The following is a 21,405-nucleotide window of genomic DNA, read 5'->3' as shown; positions in this document are numbered from 1 at the left end:
CATTGTTCTAGCATGGGCCTGGCCAGGCTGGCTCTGGGCGATGCCACCACCCTCCTCAAGCCCTTCACCAGGTCAACGATCTTCACAGAAACAGGCTGTGGCTTTAAAAGTTGGTGCTGAGGCACTGAACAAAGTCGGGAGATGGGGCTGGGATCGAGTCATGGTAATATTTAGGACAAAACCTGGGGCCCACAAGCCGACACCCCTGCGAGTCCTGCTCACACGCATCTGGCCGGCTAACCCGGGCAGGTTCCTTTCCCTCTGGGGTATGCGTGTGACTGGTTTAGTAAAAAGAAACTTCTGCATGTTCTTTTTCTCAAAAAGAATCATTCATTTTTCAAGCCATCACAGCGTCTCTGAAATAGAGGATCTGCCAGCACTGCCCTCTCGCCCGCAAGCAGGACGCAGGGCAGTACGTGCTCAAAAAGAACCACCCTGTGAACATGGGACGTGCTGGTTTCTGCTGCTTCAAGAGGCCCAGGTCCATTATGTGTTCATGAACTGAATGTGTAGTACTTATAAGGTGCTGTAACAAACAGGAGACAAAGCCTTATCCAGGATACAAAAGGTTTATTGCTTATAAAAATAAGTTACCAAAACCCAAGCCCCACAAAACACAAGAACCCCGCATGACGATACCCATGAACACGAGGGCTCATTCCAGTAACAGCTCGCGGAGACGACAGACACCAGCACTGCCGACACACACGGACGAGGAGCATGCTGCACAGCTTCCTTCTACCAGGTTCTAGAAAGGTCTTCTTTGCCTTCAGTCCGCTGGCTAGTGGGAATAATTAGTCCCATCAGCCACAGAGGGGGTCTGCTCTTCAAGAGTGGCCTCTGCACACATGGCGCTGTTTTATGAAAGGGAGGAGCAGCTGTACACATCTGGGCGGTGAGGAACCAGCTGAGCCTTCTGTGGGCTTCCTGCGTGTCTGGGGAGGTGCTGGGTGGGGTCTGAGGCTGGGGCCAGCGTGGGGGCTACTGCCGGCAGGTGTCATGGAAGGCTTCGAGGGTTCGGAAATCCCTCCATGTCGGGGGAAGGCCGTCCTGCAGAAACTTCCCGCAGCGCTGGCACGGGGCCTGGAACAGCTTTATGTAACTTCTTAACCAGGTCTAAAAAGAGAAACGAGGAGAGAAGTGAAAGAATGGGATATGGGTGCTCCCAAAGTCCTCCTTCCTATCAAGCCTAATGGCCCAGACAACTTAAGTTGGCTTTGGCCCCAGAAGATGCCCTGTGATTTCACAGGGAGCAGCAGGCGGAACCCACAAGGTCACCTGACTGCTGATGTTCACGTCTGATGCTCGCGTGCCCCTCCCAACCGAGGGAGTTTTGAAAACAGAAACCCCTACTCTCAAAAGCAGGAAGGCCTCCCTGGAGTCCCCGTGAACCACCGAGCAGCCTGGCGGTCTGGGGGCCAGCACCCCACTTTTACTTTCTGGGTCCCATGTCTGCTGAATGTCAGTATCCATCCTCTTCTCCTTGCCCACTACTAAGAGGTGGCTGTGCATGTGTGCTGAGGAAGCCTTGGAACCGAGGACAATTTCAGAGTTCTCCGCGGAGGTCAACATGCCTTCTAGCTAATCTGATTTCAGAGGTTGTCACTCATTGTCACAGTGTGGCCTGACATACTGGGGGGAGGGGTGGGGACAGCGCTGGTGCCACCAAATAACATCATAAGCAGCAAATCCACACTTGAATGGTTCAGAGTGCAGAGCTTTCTTGGGCGTCATACATAAGGATGAGCCTCCCGTAACTCAATTCTCAAACCCAAGGAGATTCACTACCAAAGAAAAAAATACCCAAACGCAAAACAGCAGGCAAGCAAGTTCTCGCGGTGAAAGGGCACGTGAATCTTGTCATTTAATGTCCTCCTGAATTATGTCAGTAAGAGAAAACTGTTATTTGAAGAGGTTGGCCGAGCTTATTGATACACATTCTTCCATCTTCACCACAGCTGCCTTCATGGTGACAGGGCATGGCCCATCAGTACTGTCCCCCTTTCCAAAGGCCAGGTGTTTGGGGGTTTTGGCAATAAACACGAGGTCAAGAGGTCCTTCAGTTAAACTACTTATTTTTCCCTAAGTAGAAGAAGTTCTGTCTCTGCCACAAATAGTACTCATGTCTGTGCCTCAAATCAATCAATCAACAGATTCGTATTAATTAGCTGGTGTGGGCTGAGCACAGTGCTGAGTGCTGTGACAGATGTAAATGGTTCTTTTTTTTTTTTTTTTTTTTTATGAGACCAGATCTCGCTCTGACACCCAGGCTGGAGCGCAGTGGTGCAATCGATCATAGCTCGCTGTAACCTCGAACTCCTGGGCTCAAGCGATACTCCTGCTTCGGCCTCCTGAGTGGAGTCACTGGGATTCAAATCTTCCCTAAATCCCACAGTCAGTTACCAAAGGGAAAGGGGGCATTACAACGTGTTAGGCTCAAAAGCAAGTCTTTATATCTATCTGAAATTGGAGCTCTTGCTGAAGATGGTCAGGGGAACTGTTCCCTGGACACACAGAAGGACCACTCTGTGGGAGCTCTGAGCACCTGGCTGTGTTGTGCCCACTCTGCCAGCATCATGAAGCCAATCAACGCACCAGGGATGTGTCTTCCGAGGAATGAACTCCAGGCTCTCTGAGCAGTGGCACTGTTGATGCTATGTGATAAGATGCACACTGATTTGGCCTTGCTAACAGGTCTTTGGAGTCGGTTCTCTAACTGGCACACTTTCTAGCATGAAGAAAACAGGGAGTCCCAGCAGCGGTGGACGATGGGGTCTGCTGGCGTGAGAGCATGCGGCCGTGTGAGCATGCTGGCGTGAGAGCATGACGGTGGAACAGCTGGCAGCTACGTCTGTCAAGGACGCGGGGACATGGTGTTAGCCCTGCTTAGGCCAACTGGTGGCCACGTGATAAATGCTGATAAACTGGCCCTGGGGTTCGGGGGAAGTCCTGACTTGTAGTGTTTGCCGATTTCTGTGGTGTCAACACTCCCACCAAGTTTGATTTCAAACTAGTAGTGGTTGAAGAACCAGCTCGCGAGATACTGAACAGGCACTGGCAGGGGCCGGCTGCAGCACCCCACGGGAATGGCTGCTTTGGGGCTCTCTCATCTCGAGCTCCAACTCTGAAAATCGAAGGAGGAAACGTCTTGGGAAACTGCACGATTTGTTAATTCACTGCTACATGCTCTGTGCCAACCACAGGGCCTGGCCCAGATTAGGAGCTCAATGAAATATCTGTGGACTAAGTCAATGCTGGAACTATTTTGGAAGATCATTTCTGAAACCACCGCTTTTTCAGCAAGTAGAGAAAGCACCAGTGAATGAAGCTGGAAGTGGTTTCTCCCAGATCCCTTCGCAGTTTAAAGAAAGTAGCAGTTTTAAACTGGCAGCCCCATCTCCCACTGGGAGGCCCTCAAAGTCTGAAGATGCAACGGCTGCCCTTCAAGCTCCCTGTTCTCACTTGAAGGGAGCCGAGGTTTAAACAGGAGACCTGACTCTTGAAGCCACTTACCATGAAGGATCGGACCACGACATCCGGCATCTGGGGCAGCTGATAGTGGAGCAGGGCAGTGGTGGCATGGTCTGTCACCTGAGAGTGAAGGACAAAGACGAGTTAGCGGCCACTCCAAGCTGGCACAGAGAAAACAAGCAGGACAAATGCACGCCTTCTGTGTGAAAACAGATCTGAGTATCTCGTGGAGGAAAGGGCATCTAAAATAAAATCTCTGTAGAAAAATTAGTTAGCAGAGTTGCGGACCCAGAGGGGGAGAAGAGGCATGCTGTCGGCAGAAAGGATGCAGGCCTGGAGGCAGGGGGCGTGTGGAAGATTCCAGCAACGGAAAGCCTGGCCCAGCTGGAGCACTGGCAGAGGGAGCGGCCAGAGGCCAGTGGGGGCAGATCCCAGAGGGGATCCCAAGCCTCCCTGCTCAGCGAGGCGCGGCACACACAGCACATACGACAAGGAGCACTTCCGCCCGGTACGCACACTTCCTCTTCCTCCTGCAATGGTTTTCCCAACAGGGCAATTGGTCTCTTTCCATTTCCTTGAATTCTCATTCTGTCACCATTTGTAGCCACACAGGATTTATGATGGGGAGCCTGGCAGTTTCTGAGCCACACAGGATTTATGATGGGGAGCCTGGCAGTTTCTGAGGCTGTTCTGTTGGGCCTCACTGTTGCTAGGATGGCCCTTCACAGGAGCCCGGCGCGCCTGGTGTGGTCCCCTCACCAGCTCTCTGAAGGCTGTGGCCTATGGTCAGTACCTTAGGGGTCTGTGCCTATTGTCTCCCGACTCCTCAGGAGAAGTTTATCAGCAAGGCCAAGGGCAAGGCTGCTTGAAGTCCAGTGAAGGCATCAGGTGACCAGATGGACAGAGCACAGGGTTTAAGCTCCAGCACCACCCTGTGACCTTGATCCAGCTCCTTATCCTCTCTGCGTCTCCATGCCCCTTCCAAGCAGCAAAGGGGCTGGCCTGAGAACCCTGGTGGTTCTGAAACTGGATGACACTGTGAATTGTTAATGCCCGCCATCAATCAGCAAATGAGTAGATTATACCTAATTTGATAGTTATGTTCAAAGTAATGGTTTACATGATTGTCCTCATTAGGGATTCTTGACATCGCACATGTCATCATTAAAAACAAAACAGGCCAGGTGCGGTGCCTCATGCCTGTAATCCCAGACCTTTGGGAGGCTGAGTCAGGGGGGATCACTTGGGCCCAGGAGTTCAAGACCAGCCTGGACAATAGAGCAAGACCCCGCCTCTATAGAAAATACAAAAAATTAGCTGGCTGTGATGCCACACACCTATAGTCCCAGCTACTCAGGAGGCTGAGATGGCAGGATCATCCGAGCCTGGGAAGTTGAGGCTACAGTGAGCTGTGACTGTGCCACTGCACTCCAGCCTGGGCGACAGAGACCCTGTCTCAAACAAAACAAAATGAAAAAACCACACCTAAAACAAAAAACCCAAAAAACTCCAGAGAAAATCCTTAGCTTTGAGAAGAAGAATGAACACAGGTCTAACTTGTGTAGACGTGTCCATTTTCTAACCCCCAATGAACACTGTGTATGCGGCTGAACCCATGCAGGCGTAGAGCAAGCTGGGCAGGTGGAGACCAGGGTCCGCGCCCCACACGGTGATGTGTGTCCACACCTGCAGCTGGAGAGGCTGCCCCACAAAACGTGAGGACACCGGCTCTGCAGCCAGGCAAGCCAGGGCCTGGCCCCTGGCCTCTTATGGGGCCTCTCTAAGCCTCAGTTTCCCCTTCCATAAAATGGAGACTGTACTACATACTGAGTAAGGCTCGTGAGAGGACAGAGTGAGGCCAGGCGTGGGAAGCACTCACTCTCTGGCAATGCCACCAGCCCCGCCTGCCCAGTCTCCTCTTCTGCTCTGCCTGGGCCCTGGAGTTGCCCTATTTCCCACTGGACTTTCACGGCCTGCCCCATACTGCATCCCCAAGGCCTAGGATATTACCCTGCATACAGCAGGTGCCCAATACATATTTGTTGAATAAAGAAGTAAACTTAAAAACGCCCACCCACCAAAGGCCATGTACCATAAACACCTGCGCTTTCTTGCAAATACATCAACAGTTCTTGTAGCCAACACTGTTGAGAAATTCTTACCCAAGTGGCTTTCAAGATAAATGGTACTTATTCCTTCGAATGCCAAGACAGCTTTTATTTTAAGCATTTTTGACAGACAGCTTTCTAAAATGAGCAATGTTTTTTTTTTCTTTTAAACAGTAGTAATGATAACTTTGCAAAATGACTGGTGGTAACTGGTGGGGGGAAATTAATGGCTACGAAACACAGCAAAGCAAACTGGGCTCGAACGGTCCCCGAACTTGAACGCTTGGTTCTTGCCCATCTAGCTCCCTTGCTAAGAAAACCTGTGAAAGTGTCATTTTACGGGCTGACAAGATGTTTTTTGCAATTATACTTGCCATTACAGAAGAACCAAAGTTTCTGGAGAATTCTTTCCCCTCACCCCATTTATTTTTAAAATGTCTCCAGTGTAGCCCCTGTTGGAATAGCTGAGGCAGCTGGGCTGGCTTTGTTTGCTCCGGCCCTGCTGTTCCGTAGCTCCGTGTGTGACACCTTCCCTGCGATAGGAAAGTCAGTCCCTGGGATCCCCTGGGGTGAGACCACCTCCATCCATTTCAGCCCTTCAGCAGCCATGTGCAGGCAGAGACGCTTTGTCTGGCTGCACTTTTATTTCTTTTGTTTTCACATTTTTAAACACAAATGACCAACATTGAAAATTTAGGAAACTTCACTTAACTGTGGTGCCCAGCTCCTCTTGAAGCATCGGAGGATCTGGGGACCGTCTCATAGGCTACTGTGAAGATCAAAGGGGGCCCAGCTTCTCCTCATCTCTGTGAGTGTGACCCTGGCACTGCCACGTGGCCACCAGCTGCAGCAGCTGAGGAGCGGTGACACGTGCAGTTTGCCTGAGCACCCTAGGGTCTTGGATCCAGCCTGCTCCACTCATCAGGGGCCCTGTGGCCTTTGGAGTTTAGAGCCTCTAACCAAACCAACAAGACCCTGCACTCCCAGGTTCCCCAAACCCTCCCCAGCCTGCTGTTCCCTGGGTATCCGGCCTGGCTTCCTGATCTTTATTTGAGCTCATCTTCCCTGGCCTGACAGATCTGTGCCCATCTCCTCCTCCCTTCCTCAGCTGACTTCTGGACTTGACCTCCTCTGGCTGAACTTGAGTTCTCCAAGCATTCCAAGACAACTCAGTACTGATAACTGCAAGGTGCTCTCTCCAGGCAAGGCGTCGTGCAAATTACAGGAACATCTCAAGTGGTCTTCCAGACCTGCACCTCCTCCAGCATTTTTGCTAAATGGCCTTTGACCCAGAGGCCTGAGCCAGAAACCTGGGCCCTGCCCTGTCGCCCCTCTTCCCCCTGCCTCATACCCAAGCAGCCTCGTGGTTCCAAGTTATCTATCTCAAATCCTTCTACTTCTTCCCATCTTGCCTGCCTCAACACGGCTCAGAGGGAACATTCTGCAGCAAAGAGGGAAAGAGCGTGGGCTCCATCCTTTCTAGCAGTGACGCCTTGGGCGAGGCACTTCATCTTTATTAGCTACAGTTTTCCCATCTGGAGAACGGGGATAATGACAAAGAGTGCCTACCACAGGGGATGACGGTGAGGATGAAGTAGTGGGCAGAAGCGTGTGCTGGTCAGAAAACATGAGTGACTGCCATCGTTCAACTAGAAACCCAAGTATGTCACTCCCCTAAAACGCTCTCACGGCTTTCCCTGCACTCAGGATGAAATGCGAACTGTGAACTCCATGTGAAACCCTGCAGCACCCGGTGTCTGCCTCCTTTCCTCGGGTCCCTCAGCTCCTCAAATGCCCATCTCTGTCCTCCCTGAGTCCTCCCCTCGGCATGGGCCTCTCTCCTTTCCCCCTCTCCTTCGCGTGTTGAGGGAAGCCCCCCAGGCTCCCCTGATGGGGCTTGTCTCCTTGCCTGGCTCTCTTCTCCCATCTCAATCCTCATATCTGAACTTGGTATTTTTTGCCATGTTTGTTTCCTGTCAATATCCCTACCTTGAGCCCATGTCAGTCTAGTGCCTGATGCAGAGGTCCTCAGGTCATATGTGCAGACGGACCCCCATTCTGACTCTCTGCGGGGAGAGTGGCTCAGATGAGGTGGGTGGAGCCAGGGGCCTGAAAGGAGTGGGGACTGCGGGACAGGAGCTGAGGACCTGGGCTCTGGTCTACCTCTAAGGTGCTGGGGCATCTTGGACTTGCCCTCTGTGGTAGAAGTTACCAGCGGTCACTCATCCTTGAGTGACACAGCCCCGTCAAAACTCAGGATGGATATGTAATGTGAGGAAGAAATGAGCTTGAGTTGTGCAGAACTACGGGAGGTTTGTCACTCAGCATCCTCCTCCTCTCTGCAGACCAATCTGCCTCCTTGGATATTCACTGCACATCTAGAAAATGGGCCACCATGTTGGCCAGGTCTCCCAATCCCATTACAGTGGTGGCACAGCAAGTTCGAGCTGCGGCCAAGGAATTTTCCCCTTAAGAATGGTGCTGCTTGAAATGTTTGGGGACCAGCGGCGCTGGCACCATCTAGGAGTTGGTTAGAAATCTGCCCTCTTGGACCCTTCTCTAGCCACAGCATTGGAATCTCCAGGGTGGGGCCCAGACACTAAGTCAGCCCCTCCAGGCTATTCCTAGGGATGCTAAAATGCATGAGAATGCGAGGCTGGTGAACACACAATCACTGGGGGTCTTTTGTCAGATTCTCATCTAGGAGCTCGGGGAGGGGTGGAGCGTTGGCACTGCCAGCTGACTCCCAGGGGTGCCCACACTGCTGGTTAGGGACTGGGCTTTGAGTGGCAAGGCTGGGGCATATCCCAGGCACTACAGGAGAATGGCCCCCAGAGGGCTGGGCATTTGATTCTGGGCCATGAAACAAAGAAATACAAATCAGAAGGACAGTCTGTCTTCTCATGAATCAAAATGAATGGTACCAGTTTCACAGTGGGCACTGTGGGGTGCCAGGGTGGAAGGTTTTCACAGCGGGTGCTTGTAGAGTGGGGGTTTTTCCTTATTTCTGAAAAGTGCTTTTTTTAAAAGATCCATCGGATATTTTATTAACTTATAGTAGCTATTATTAATAAGAGCTTATTATGTGCCAAATCCTATGTGCCCCTCTCATTTAATTCCCACACTAACTTGGAGATAGGTGCTTTTCTTTTTCTTCTTTTCTTTTGAGACAGGGTATTGCTCTGTCACCTAGGCTGGAGGGCAGTGGCCCAATCTTAGCTCAGTGCAGCCTTGACCTCCTGGGCTCAAGCAATCCTCCCATCTCAGCCTCCTGAGTCGCTGGGACTATAGGCTCACGCCACCCCGCCCAGCTAATTTTTTATTTTTGTAGAATCAGGGTCTCACTGTATTGCCCAGGCTGGTTTCCAACTCCTGGCTCAAGTGATTCTTCTGCCTCAGCCTGACAAAGTGCTGGGATTACAGGCGTGCGCCACTGTGCCCGGCCCACTATTCTGATTTACACTGGACAGAGGAGGAGTGAGGATGTCCAGAAGTTGGGAAGATGCACATAGTGGGTGAGGGCAGCAGTGTGGGAGCCCAAACACTGGGAGGCCCAGGCCTCTGCCCACCTCCTACCCACTGACTCCCATCCCCGCTCTCCCAGTTTGCAGATAAAGGTGCAGGCCCAGGGCTGTGGCCAGCAGCTGCCCGCCATCTCCCAGGGCGGGTAAGTCTTTGGGAAGCTACAGTTCCGACGCCAGGCACAGGTTGGGAGATTCACAAATGTGCCTGCTGTAGCACAGGCTGCTCAAGGGTAGCACGAACTGAATTCACTAGAAAGAGTCCTCTTCAGAGGCGGCGGGAGCCATGCGCCACAGCCCTGCTGGGCGTCTGGCTCACAGGCAAGGCACCTAATTAGTTTTTCCATTGCTGGTCGGCAATCTGGCCAAACTCAGCCTCTTTTTCAAAAAGTCCAGTATAAAGCATATATTCTCTTCCACTGCCAAGTGCTGGCAGCTTTTTCCAGCGCTGATGCAATCACTTGATTTCTTCAATTTCCCACCACCAATTACAGAAATATTTTAATAAAGGAAACAGAGCTGATGAACCGCCATGTTTTCCCTCCTGTCCTCCCCAAGTCCTCCACTGCTGGTTTTGGAATTCCTGTGGGTGCCTGTGGAGCACAGGAGAACTTCACCTACAGTGATCTTCCGTCTTGTCAAAGCACTCCACCTTCAATATTTTTTTGTTTTACATTTTTCAACAACAAAGTTGTTTTTTTGCTCAGCATCCAAGACTTGGTAAAAACAGGCCTGGGGCAAAAAAAAATCTGCTATTAACTAATTTAAATCCACTCTGTGGCAGCCGAGGTTCGGTCCCATTGTGTGGCAAAGCTAATGAGATTCCGCTGGGAGATAAAAGCCGCCCTCCCCCTTGGCGGAGGCCAGGAAGGGCACTAATGCTCCCAAGGAGAGGGAGGCGATTCGCCCACCAGTGAGTGCCGGTTTGAAAAAAGGCTTGTAAAAACATCAAAGGGATGCGAGCCCAAGGAAAGAGAGGGAGGAGAAGGCAGGAGGGTAGCAATAAACCAGTGAGGCAGGGGTCCCTGAAGCAAGAGGAATGCGGGGATGGGGAGACAGGCCTCACAAAGAGGGGCAGAGGGTGATGCAGGGAGGGGTTTCACTGGGAGGCGCCTGGTTCACCCCAAGGCAGAGAAGTCTCAGATGCCTCGTTTGGGGTGTGTCCCCTGTCTCAATGGTGACCTGCAGTGATTTACTTTGAGAAGGGTGACATCTCCCTTGCCTGCCAACAGATCCAGTCCACTTGATCAATGTTCCTTTCAGTTTTCCCTACCCTCTCTCAGCATATCCAAACCCAGGAGAGAATGGAGCTTAGGGAGGGAGTAGGGACTCTTTCAAGAGACCTTGAAACAGCTGCCAGTCAACGTGCTGGAAAAGGAGATGCCAGTCAAAACAGTCTCCCAAAGCTCCTCTGCCATATTGTGTGCATGGAGCTCCTGACAGCCCCCCTCCTACAATCAGAGCTGGAGGGTGCTTTGCAGATCATGAGTTATTTTAGCTAAACCCAGAGTGGCACTGCCTGCAATAACAGCAACAACCCACATCACCATTTACTGAGCACTAATCCTGTGCAAGAGCTGGTCTACACTGCACAGCTCAGGGTGTGTGGCTCCTCCAACAGGAGCCCAGCCTCTGGATCTGTCCCTTGTGAGCTGTGTGACCTTGGGTGAGGATTAAATGGGCCAATGCAGGGACAGTGCACTGACATACAGACCTCAAGTGTCCGACGCATGGCAAGCACCCGCCAAATGTGTCCCCTCGTGGTTTTAGCCCGCTGAATCCCCACGATGACCTTATGACAGAGGTACTCTCACGTTTGGGACTTCTAAGTCAGGGGGCTAAGTCACAGGGAGGTTAAGTGACTTGCCCAAGCCAAGGAGCTGCTAGGTGGCACAGCAGGAGTTTGTTCCGACCTTCTGAACCCCAGCTTGAGTGCCCAGACTCTATGCCCCAAGCCTCATGGGCCCCCCACTCCAGGCCTCTTGGGGTGGACAGGGGTTGTGGGGGGATGAAGAAAAGTGCCATTTCCAGGTCCTCTCCTCCCCAGAAAGGACTGGACCTCAGCACTTTGAGGGTGGAGCTGGGATCGGATAACAAGTCTCCTCACTTACACCCCAGTTCCTGTCACTTATACAATGTTCCTTCCACCTCTCAGCCAGAAGCTTCAACCTGTCTGGCTCCCTGCTATGTGCTGGCCCCAACCCTCCAAACGGTCTGACAGAGACACTGGTGGGCCCTCAAGAAGACCTCCAGATTGAATGAGTCTCCCTGCTGTGGACAAAGAAGGGGAAATTGGGCAAATACAAGGCGGCTGCATCAGGTGGGCATGCCCACACATTCATCGAGGGAATGAAAAAGTGTAGTGTGAGAAAAGGTGCAGGGCGGGGAGAGTGGGATGGCCCTACTGTGGACCCCAGATTCAGTGTGCATCCTACTGTGTGCCCGGGATTCAGTGTGCATCCTACTGTGAGCCCTGGATCCAGGTGTGCGTCCTGCTGTACGCCCCGGATTCAGTGCTCACCCTACCATACACCCCACATTGGGTATGCAGCACCCACACGCTTTTTCCTACTCAGGCCCTCTCCCGCTGTGGGGGCAAAGATAACAGGTTTAGGCCTAGCAAGATGATTTCTCACTTAAGCTTAACCCCCAGATTCCAGGTTTTATGTTGACCAGATAGAGGTTTGTTCTGTAGCAGTAAGGGAAGAATAAAGGACACTGTAATGACACAGAAAGGACTGGGGAGAAAAACCCTCTTAATACACTATTGTCCTCAGCAGTTTCCTCTTTAAAAAGCAAGGGCCTGTTGGGGTCCTTGAAGGGGGAAAGTTAAGAAGATGACAATGCCAGTCACCAGCCTGGTACAGGAACAGCAGCGCCATCCACAGCAAGACCCTTGTCCTCTGTTTCAGGGGTGACCTTGTACTTGTCACCCATGCTGGAGTGTGGTGGTCTGATCACAGCACACCGCAGCCTCGAACTCCTGGGCGCAAGTGATCCTCCTGCCTCAGTCTCTCAAATAGCTGGGACTACAGACCCACACCCCCACGCCTGGCTAATTTTTTAATTGTTAGTAAAGACGAGGTCTTGCCATGTTGTCCAAGCTGGTCTTGAACTCCTGGGCTCAAATGATCCTCCCGCCTCCCAAAGTGCTTGGGTTATGGGCCAACCTTGCACCTCTTTCCTATCTTTTTTCCTCCGAATTTTCTGAATACTTTCAACTTGGGGTATTTGATTTGATTTAAATGGAAACTTACAGTTCCTGCCAGGGGTTCTAAAACAGGGGCCCTTGTATTTCTCAGTGATCCAGGGATTGTCCTCAGGGGCTCCCGAGTGCCCAAAGGTCATGGGCATCATCTGGCCCCAGGGGGCATGCTTCCGGGCCGGAGTGGAGGCTGGCGACGCAGCATGCAGGTGAGGAACAGACGCTGGAGGCTGACTGCTGGGAACCGCCTTCCAGCTCCTGGCTGGTGGACCAGGCTGGGGACCAGGACCCAGGAGTTCACAGGCTCCCTGAGATGATTTTGGGTGCAGGTGCAAGGGCCGCTGCGGGCCACTGCCTGCTTCCCACCACCAGGGGACAGGACTGTGGCCCAGCAGCGCCCCGGGGAGCTGAGCTTGAACAGAGATGCTATTCCTAACGCACCTGCTGAGGGCATTATCTGCCAGCACACAGCCCCCGAGGCCAAGCTAGGAGAGCGGGCGCCTCTACTATTCGGAGTATTTCCTCACAAGATTAGTAAATAGGGAAAGTTAAGTACTCAAGTGTTTAGAAGTTGCTTATTTAAAAGAGAAGCCTGGTAGGGACCCAGACTGTGGCTTCCCTCCAGCCAATATCGGCTTCTACATACTGTGAAGAGAAGATTCTCTTAGATCTGGGTGAAAGTGACAAAAAGGCAGACAGAGGGGAACCGTCAGGAGACCGGGGTTCGACCCTAGCTTAGTGGCGAATGGCCTGGGGGGCCTCTTCCCTGCTGGCCCTCGGTAGAAGAGCGTGGTGAGGCTGGGGTGGGGCTGGGTGATTCTGCAGGCCCCTCTAGGTCTAGGTTTTCAGCAGATGCTGCTGCAGAGCCTGAGCTGTCCTAGTTATCTCCTGGCAGCATGTGCACACTGTGCCCTGAAGTTCCTGCCCCAATCCAGGAACCCACCTGCTGCCCTGATGCGATGGCACCCTCAGGTGGGCCTCAGATTCTAGGCCAGTTCAAAGAGCTTGAGGATTCAGCTTGGAACCAGGGAGACCACCTGCACAGCACTGTCCTCTGTGTGGGAAGCCTCTGTGCCGCCCAGCCAGACTTTGGAGCACTCAAGTAGCAGGCAGCAAAGCCAAACGTGTGCCAGGCACAGGTGCCCAGGCAGTTCCCACGATGCAGAGATCAGAATGGACTTTCATTGGGTAGATGTATTTTAATGTTACACAAGGAGATTAGCCCAAGAGTTTGGGTCTCTACTAAGAGTTTTGCCAAGGACAGACCCACCAGTAAGGAGAGGGACAGTAGGAATCTCTTGGAAGGAGAAAACTCTTTGTGGGTCCTGTGGGCAAAGACATGAACCAAGTGTGTTAAATGTTTAAAGAGACAGCAATCCCTGCCAGCAGTGTTGCTCTAAGGATGTGTGCTGGTTTGATGAAGAATATTTAAAACAGTCCCAGAAGTACTCATTCCATGAAAAGAGGAGCCATCGTTATTTCGAAACTGGAATGCTATGAAGTCAGCCCTGACAGTGATGTTAGGGGGCGATGGGGAGTGCGCAGAGACGAGCTTCTCAAATGGGGATGAAAGTACAGTAGAACGGAAGCAGGGGATTTATTTTTTATTATGCAGCTCTCGTCTCTAATCTGTACCTCGGATTTGTATGCCACAGGTTCAGCGGGCCTAGCAGCCTGGAGAGGAAACATCGAAGCCCACAGGCACTTGGGATTACTTGGATGGGATCAATATTTCCTCCTCTGCTTAATGAAGGAGCCATTTGCATGGGCTCTGAAGGGCTTATAACTGTCCACCAGAGCCAGGCATGCTGCACTGGGATGAGACCAGAGGCAAGGCTGCCTGAGCTGGAACTGGAGAGGTGAAGGCAGACATTGCTGCTCCATCTTGTCCGAAATCCCTGCTGACACTTTTGAGATCAAGCTCTGTGTCTGAGAGGGGCGAGCCTGTGGATGTACTCAGCAAGATCTCTGGCACACACCAGGGCCTCTATATATGAGATGTGGTTTGGTTTGGGGGTTCCAACCTTATCCTCTTTAAAGTCCCAGCCAGGGTGCCACTGACGCCTGAAAGGGAAGCCCCCAACTCCCTGGACCCTTGAGTGCAGACTGGCTGCAGACAGCCTTTAGGGGTGATGCACCCCCGCTGGCCACTCCACAGCCACCTACGGGATCCTTCTGAAAGCCCTGGTGGAGCAAAGGAGGCCTTGCGGACCTGGGTCTCAGCCGCATTTCCCTTCAGCCCCCACCTTCCATGGCAGCAATGCCGGCTCCTGGAGGAATCCATCTCCTGCCCCAACACGTTTTCCTGGCTGCATGTCTGTGCTCAAGTGGCCCCTCTGCCTGGAATGTTCCTGTCAGGCTAAGCCCTTCTCACCCCTCATGACTCAGCTCAGGGTCTTCCCCATCCCAGCCTTGCCTGTACTCAGGGTCTTCCCCATCCCAGCCTTGCCTGTACTCTCAGCAGCATCCTCTGCACACCCCCACTGGGCACTTGCCAGACTTATGACCAGATGCCCCTGTCCCCCAAGCTGTGCTCTCCTTGAGGCCACACCTGCCACATCTCCATCCTCCCTGGGCCTAGCTCAGGGCCTCCGAGAGGACTGTGGCTCAGCACTGGGTACGGCTCACCTAGCAGGAGCCTGAGTGAATGGGAGAGAAAGTGGACAGGAGTGTATGTATTGATTTTCAGCCACTGGGGAAAGGGGAGCGGAGTGAGAGGGAAGGGATGGGGTGGAGAAGCAGAGGTGGACACTGCCTGGAAGGTGGGGCCTGGGCAAACAGGGAAGCCCCAGGATAGACACGAGGGAACTTTCCAGGGTCCTGACCGCCTTCCGCGTCTGCCGAAGGCCCTGTGCGTAGCTGCGAGGAGACGCACTGGGTCTTTGACCTTTCTCAGGATTAAGGAATTAAGGCTTTTCATTTAGGTGAAAAGAAAAAAGTTCAGTGCTTTCCAGATGGTAAAACGTCAGTTTCTGTCACTGGCTGCCAGGAGAGTCCAAGCCCAAAGACACCTGAATTGTTCTGCACCCACTTGGTGTGATATTATTTTCTGCAGGAACAGCCCTGCAGTCAGAGAAACATCCAAAGACATCTGGGCTCCCAGGAAAACACAGACAATACCACCTACTTCTCCATCAAACTTGAGGCAATGACTGGAGAAGAATGCAGACTGCAGAGCTGGGAGAGAGACCCCGCCAAGAGGCAGCTCAGCCGCCAAGGTGCCAGGCGCCCTAGCCACCCCTGCTCAGTGGGGGAAATGGGAAATTGGGGCACAACATCTCAATCTTGGGTGCCTTCTGGAGATCACTGGTTGCGCCACTGGCCCTCCCAGGACCCTAGGGACTGATCCAGGTCCTGGACCCAGGATCCTGCCTACATCAGCATATCAGGGCTGCCCACAGGGCACTGCTGCGTGGCTGTAACTGTGGTGTCTTACAGGCTCTTCAGCTCACTTTGTGACCAGAAGAGCAGATAACATGCCTGAAAAATGGGAAGGCGGACAATGCTTTGGTGGGAATGGGTAGGTCTGTCATAGCAGCTGGGTCTTGGGTTGACTTTACACACGACAGCTGGGCACAAACCCAGGTCTGTCTGACTCCAGCCTATACCCTGAGCCACCGTGTCCACTGTGGAGATATGGGAAGCACAGATGGAAGGGGTGGTCACTGAGGAAGAGGCCTGCGGGAGGAAGCCTGCCCACAGGGGATGGAGGGAGAACTTTCTCAGGAAAAGAGAGTGTCACCATTGACAGGCACTTCAGAGAAGTTGCCAGGTGGCGGACAAGACATTCACCTTACACTTCATACCTATGAATTCAACTTCACACCAAGTCTGTGGGGCAGCTACTCTCATGGCTCACTGCAGCCTTAACCTCCCACACCCAAACCATCCTCCCACCTCAGCCTCCTGAGTAGCTGGGACCACAGGCACATGCCACCACAGCCAGCTAATTTTTATTTTTTGGGGGAGATGGGGTTTTGCCATGTTGCCCAGGCTGGTCTCAAACTCCTAGGATCAGGATCCTCTGCCTCGGCCTCCCAGAGTGCTGGGATTACAGGCATGACCCATGCGCCCGGCTGCGTCTCTGTTTTACAGATGAGGAAACTGAGGCAAGTGAATCCACACAGGAAACAGGGGGGGAGCCGGGACCTGATGACACGGCGAATGGCTCTTAGCCACTCTGCTATGTGGTCTCTCTCTGGGATGGTCGCTGTGGGGAACGTGGTGGGAGGTCAGCCTGGGCTTAGAGAGCGGATGGGTGGGGGCCGTCCTGCCATGCTGGCAGCCCATGCATGGAGTTTACAGCCCTATGGGCTGAGGATGGAGACCTGGGGAATGGGAAGGTGGGCGGTCTTCCCAGAAGCAGTTTTCAGATTTTGACCTGAGTACACTGCAGCCCGCACAACCCTTCAGGAAGAAACAAGCTATACAGATGACAGATGACTACTCTGTGACTCCTCTAATGGCAGAAAGCCACAGACCACTTCCAGGGCAACGCAGCGTGCCCTCAGAAAGTCAACAGGATGGCCCAGGCTTTCCTGGTTCAATTTTAGCCATAAAACTGGGTTCATGTGAGCTCCTGGGCCATGCTCACACTCAGCAGGGGCTGAGGGAGCCTTGTGCAGGAAAGGTACTGGGGCAGCATAAGAGAACAAATGATCAAATCTGTCCTGAGTTTAGTCTAGATGCTTATGAATATTCAAACAAGACCATTAAGAGAGAAGGTGGCAGTAAAAGGGTTTTCGACTGTTGGATTGAGCCTAACGACCCTCCCTGCGGCTCTCAGCTCCCAGAGCCCCGCGCCGATGCTTCTGCTTGGCGACCTGGTCAATACAGTCCAGCTGTCAGCTGAGGGAAGGGCTGCCCTCAGGGATGCCCTGGGACCGTCTGCCGCCGCTCCTTCCCTGAAGCCTGTCGCCAGCCCACTAGCGGGCTCACACACAAATCTCTTGGGCATACCACTCATCGGAGTCACGGACAGGACTTTGTCTTGCTACATGAAGCGGCCCATTTCCCTTTGCAAGGATGAAAGCTGTCCCCTCAGTTCTATCTGTTTGGGACACACTTGTGAGGCAGCAACAGAACGCACAGAAACAGATGAAAATGACACCACATTCTGTCCTTACAACATAAGTTCTCCCTGTTGGAAAAAGTTAATCACCATTTAAGAGGCGGGGAGATGGTCAGAGGGCTGAGATCTGTAAAAGACAGAAGGGCCTTCAACGACTCTGGGAGGCAGCTCCCGGCTGTGGAGTCCCTCTGAGTGTGGGGGTCTCACCTGTGCAGGGCACCAAACAGGGAACGGGACTGAGATCTGGCCTGAGGTCTTAGAACTTTTGTCACAACCATGGCCTCTTCCAGGCCTTCATCTGTGGCATTTGAAGAGAGGCTTTGGGAAGGAAATGTAGAGGAGGCTGGTAGGAGGAAATGTTAGAAACTGAAAATAACGTGGCTGGGCACAGTGGCTCACGTCTGTAATCCCAGCACTTTGGGAGGCTGAGACAGGTGGATCATTTGAGGTCAGGAGTTCAAGACCAGCCTGGCCAACATGGTGAAAATCTGTCTCTACTAAAAATACACACACACACACACACACAAATTAGCTGGGTGTGGCGGTGCACATCTATAATCTCAGCTACTCGAGAGGCTGAGGCAGGAGAATTGCTTGAACTTGGGAGGTGGAAGTTGCAGTGAGCCGAGACCACACCACTGCACTCTAGTCTGGGCGACAGAGTGGGACCCCGTCTCAAATAAATAAATAAAACAACGTAATGACTGTTTATGGGGCCTCTTTAGTGGTGTGAAACGCTGCAGCGGCACCACACACCCAACTACGGTGTGCAGCACCACCTGACTCAGAGGAGGGTGACGGTTCCAATCCCTGGGGAATGATCCCATGTTGAAACAGTTTCCTCCCCTAGGAGTTGGAATGAGCGATAGGTTAGGATTTTTGAATACCATTGGGGTTGGTAGTCAATTTACGCTAGGTACTCCACGTACCCACCAACGCAATATCAGGTGTCCACCCACTTTTCAGAGAACTGAGTCTTCTAGGGCTGACTCAATCTCTTTTACTGAAAAGCACCTGGTGGCCACCGAGTAAACAGACCTTGATCAAGTCTGCCTCAGTTAGGGGCCAGTCTTGCATATTAAAAAGAATGAACAGGCCGGGCGCGGTGGCTCATGCCTATAATCCCAACACTTTGGGAGGCCGAGGCAGGTGGATTATCTGAGGTCAGGAGTTCAAGACCAGCCTGGCCAACACAGTGAAACCCCGTCTCTACAAAAATACAAAAATTAGCTGGGTATGGTAGCGCATGCCTGTAATCCCAACTACTTAGGGGCTGAGGCAGGAGAATTGCTTGAACCTGGGAAGTGGAGGTTGCAGTGAGCTGAGATTACACCACTGCACTCCAGCCCAGGAAACAGAGCGAGACTCCATTACAAAAAAATAAAAATAAATAAATAAATAAATAAAATAAAAATAAAAATAATCAACTAATAAATGAACAAAGGAATGAAGAAGCAAGCGGCACCCTGCCCAGAACATGACCCACCATGGACAATCAATTTGCTCACAGCTAAAAGTTCAGACGGTGCAGAACTGAAAGGGTTACTCATCCCTCTGCAATGACTGTGGATGGAGAGCTGGACATCTGCGGGCTACTTTCATGCTGTCCCTTACCTCTGACGAGAAAGCTGCAAAGTGTGTGTGGGTCCCTCTTGGCCTCTCTCTTGATGTCCCCTGCCTACCTGGGTGGTACACACACTCCACCTCTCTCTCCAGCCACCCTAGCAAGACAATGCAGTGAGTAGCTGTTGGTCTGCTCTTACTCTCCCTAAATTGCCGGATGAAAATGCACAGTTTTGAAATGAGGGGGTTAAAGAACAAAACAGTGGCTGCCCCTGCAGAGTTTAAATGTCAGAAAAATATGAACACGCTTGAAACCTTTCCTGGCTCTTTGTGATTCTGCCCTTTCAGACGGTCACCCCCCCGCCACCCCGCCCATTTCTAAGTCCCATTCTCTGAATCTACTCTGCTGGAGACTTGCTGGCTATAAAAAGCTTCTTCACCCTAGGACCAAGTGCAAGGAGCCTCCAGGGACCACAGTAAATGATGGGAACCTGTTAGCAGCCATAGACCCATAGCAAGCTGTCCCCAGCCCTCTGCTACTTCCACACTTGGGTAAGGGGTCTAATGAGGAAGAGTGAAAAGGGCTTGCTGATGGCATGAATATCTGCAGACAAAAGGAAGGCAGAATTTTGCTTCCTGTGGTGGGATTTGCTACAGAAGCTCAGGTACTCAGGCTGTAAGCCAGCGGGTCAGGCACGGGCCTGAGAGAATGTGACAAGGGCATGCTTCCATTCTCCTACCTCCTGACATTGTTTGCCAGAAATAAAAAGGTGAGTGTTAGCTTGGTTTGGCTCTGCAAGGCAATCCCCCCTCCCCTGTCACACTGAAGGAGAGACCTCGGGGTGGGCACAGGTTGGGGCGTGGCTTCCTGCTTTCCCAGTTCTGCTTTCCCTCATTCTGGGCTGGCCACAGCTGCTGCTTGTGGGCAAGAAAACAGGCCTAACACAGTGACTGCAACCACATAATGAAGGCCTAGGAGAGGGAGCTCTGCGGTTCTACCTCAGCTAGAGCAGGAGGAGAATTCCTCCATTAATGCCATGTGCGCTGCTGCTGGTGGCCCAGAACTCCCATCTCAGAGGTGGGCATAGCTGTGGCACCTCCCACCACTGTCAGGACATCTGGGTACTATCTTCAGCCTGAGCAATCTCCTCTTCTTGATGACCAAGGAGCATCCTCCAGCATGTCATGCTGCTCCCCAATGCACTTCATGCCACTGCTGCAGGCTGAGCTTTTCTGGATGATGCTGGGAACGAACCCCACCCTGGCCGGTCGACTTGGCTGGGTGCAAACAGGCAGAGCAGGTGGAAGATGTCTGCCGCAGTGCTCCCAAACAGCGTCTTTCTGGGAAACACTACAAGCAACATCAATCATGACACCCCATATATAAGTGGGTGGACAGGAGGAAAATAGAATCTTGAGGAATAGCAAATCCTAAAAAGCGGAGTTTAGAATGTTGCCACCGAATCCTTCTCTTTTGGTGATTTAGGTTTGAAATACTTAATGTCACCCCATAAACTGTGCCAGGCCTCTGAATCTGCAAAGGACAACGTGGTCCCACCTCTGCACGTAGTGCAGGGCCTGGCAGTGGCACAGGGAGGTCTACCTGCTGGCCACTGAGATGAACACGACGAAACAGGCACGCCAGTCACCGCCCTGGGATGGAGGCTACACCGCGCATGCTTCGTGCTTTCTACCGCCATCTCCCACAAGCTCAGTGATACAGAAACAGGCTTATTTTTTTTTTTTTTAACAAGATCCCAAACTCATTCGGTGTGATGATGATTAGTTGAAGGCTTTATTGATAAAGGATTAAGCTTAATTCTGTACATTATTTTCCAATATGTTTCCTTCATTTGACAGCAAATGGAAGATATTTTAGTTAGGAAGAGAGAGGACTCACTAATTTAATTCTTACTTGTCCCTGAAAAAAAAGGACTTCAATGTTATCTGCCTTTAGTTGTAATCAGAAGGCACTACCACCTCTCCCAATTGTGGTTCTTTAATCTGGTACAGGTCAATATCAGAGGTTAAGTCCACTTAGTTAATAATAGGTGAAAGGAACGAAGATAAAGGAATCTCAGAAAGGCTTCTGCACAAATACACATGATATGCCACTCACCAGTGAGATAAAATTCCCATCCCTTAGAATTCATCAATTTTTACTACTTGAAACGTGTTACATAGACTGGAAGGAAAGAATTGGCGGATGCTCCTAAATCTCTCCAACTAGACTAATATCAAATTTTAAACGCTTCTGCTTCAGAGTGTGTTTGTAATTTTAAACAAATACAAAGAGTGCCTGGCAGGTTATTTTCAAGGGAGGTAGGATAAAAATACAGCACTGTCTTTCTAAATCTATGCTTCACCAAATCTATGTTTTATACATTTTACAACTTCCTAATACACTTTGTGCTTGCATTAAAAAATACTTAATACTACAAGAACATTAAAAAAAAAAACATGCAA

At 51.7% G+C, this 21,405-nt stretch overlaps 1 protein-coding gene across 3 annotated transcripts in view; it reads right to left on the bottom strand.

Moving 5' to 3' along the window:
• Positions 1–550: 550 nt before the first annotated feature.
• Positions 551–21,405, bottom strand: part of MED27 (mediator complex subunit 27) — a 217,687-nt gene continuing 196,832 nt past the window's right edge. For all 3 annotated transcript variants that reach the window (XR_010148555.1, XR_010148556.1, XM_016961905.3), the window contains 2 exons: positions 3,514–3,591; positions 551–1,116 (listed from right to left, as the gene is read on the bottom strand). Coding sequence is in view for 1 of the 3 variants with exons in the window: in XM_016961905.3 (XP_016817394.1) it covers positions 982–1,116; positions 3,514–3,591 (213 nt within the window). In the remaining 2 variants the exon portion in view is untranslated. The remainder of the gene's footprint in view (positions 1,117–3,513; positions 3,592–21,405) is intronic.

The sequence above is a fragment of the Pan troglodytes genome, chromosome 11 (assembly GCF_028858775.2).
Source record: "Pan troglodytes isolate AG18354 chromosome 11, NHGRI_mPanTro3-v2.0_pri, whole genome shotgun sequence".
Lineage (NCBI taxonomy): Eukaryota > Metazoa > Chordata > Mammalia > Primates > Hominidae > Pan > Pan troglodytes.
The sequence above is the reverse complement of the archived record's forward strand: the minus strand, read 5'-3'. Positions and strand labels throughout refer to the sequence as shown.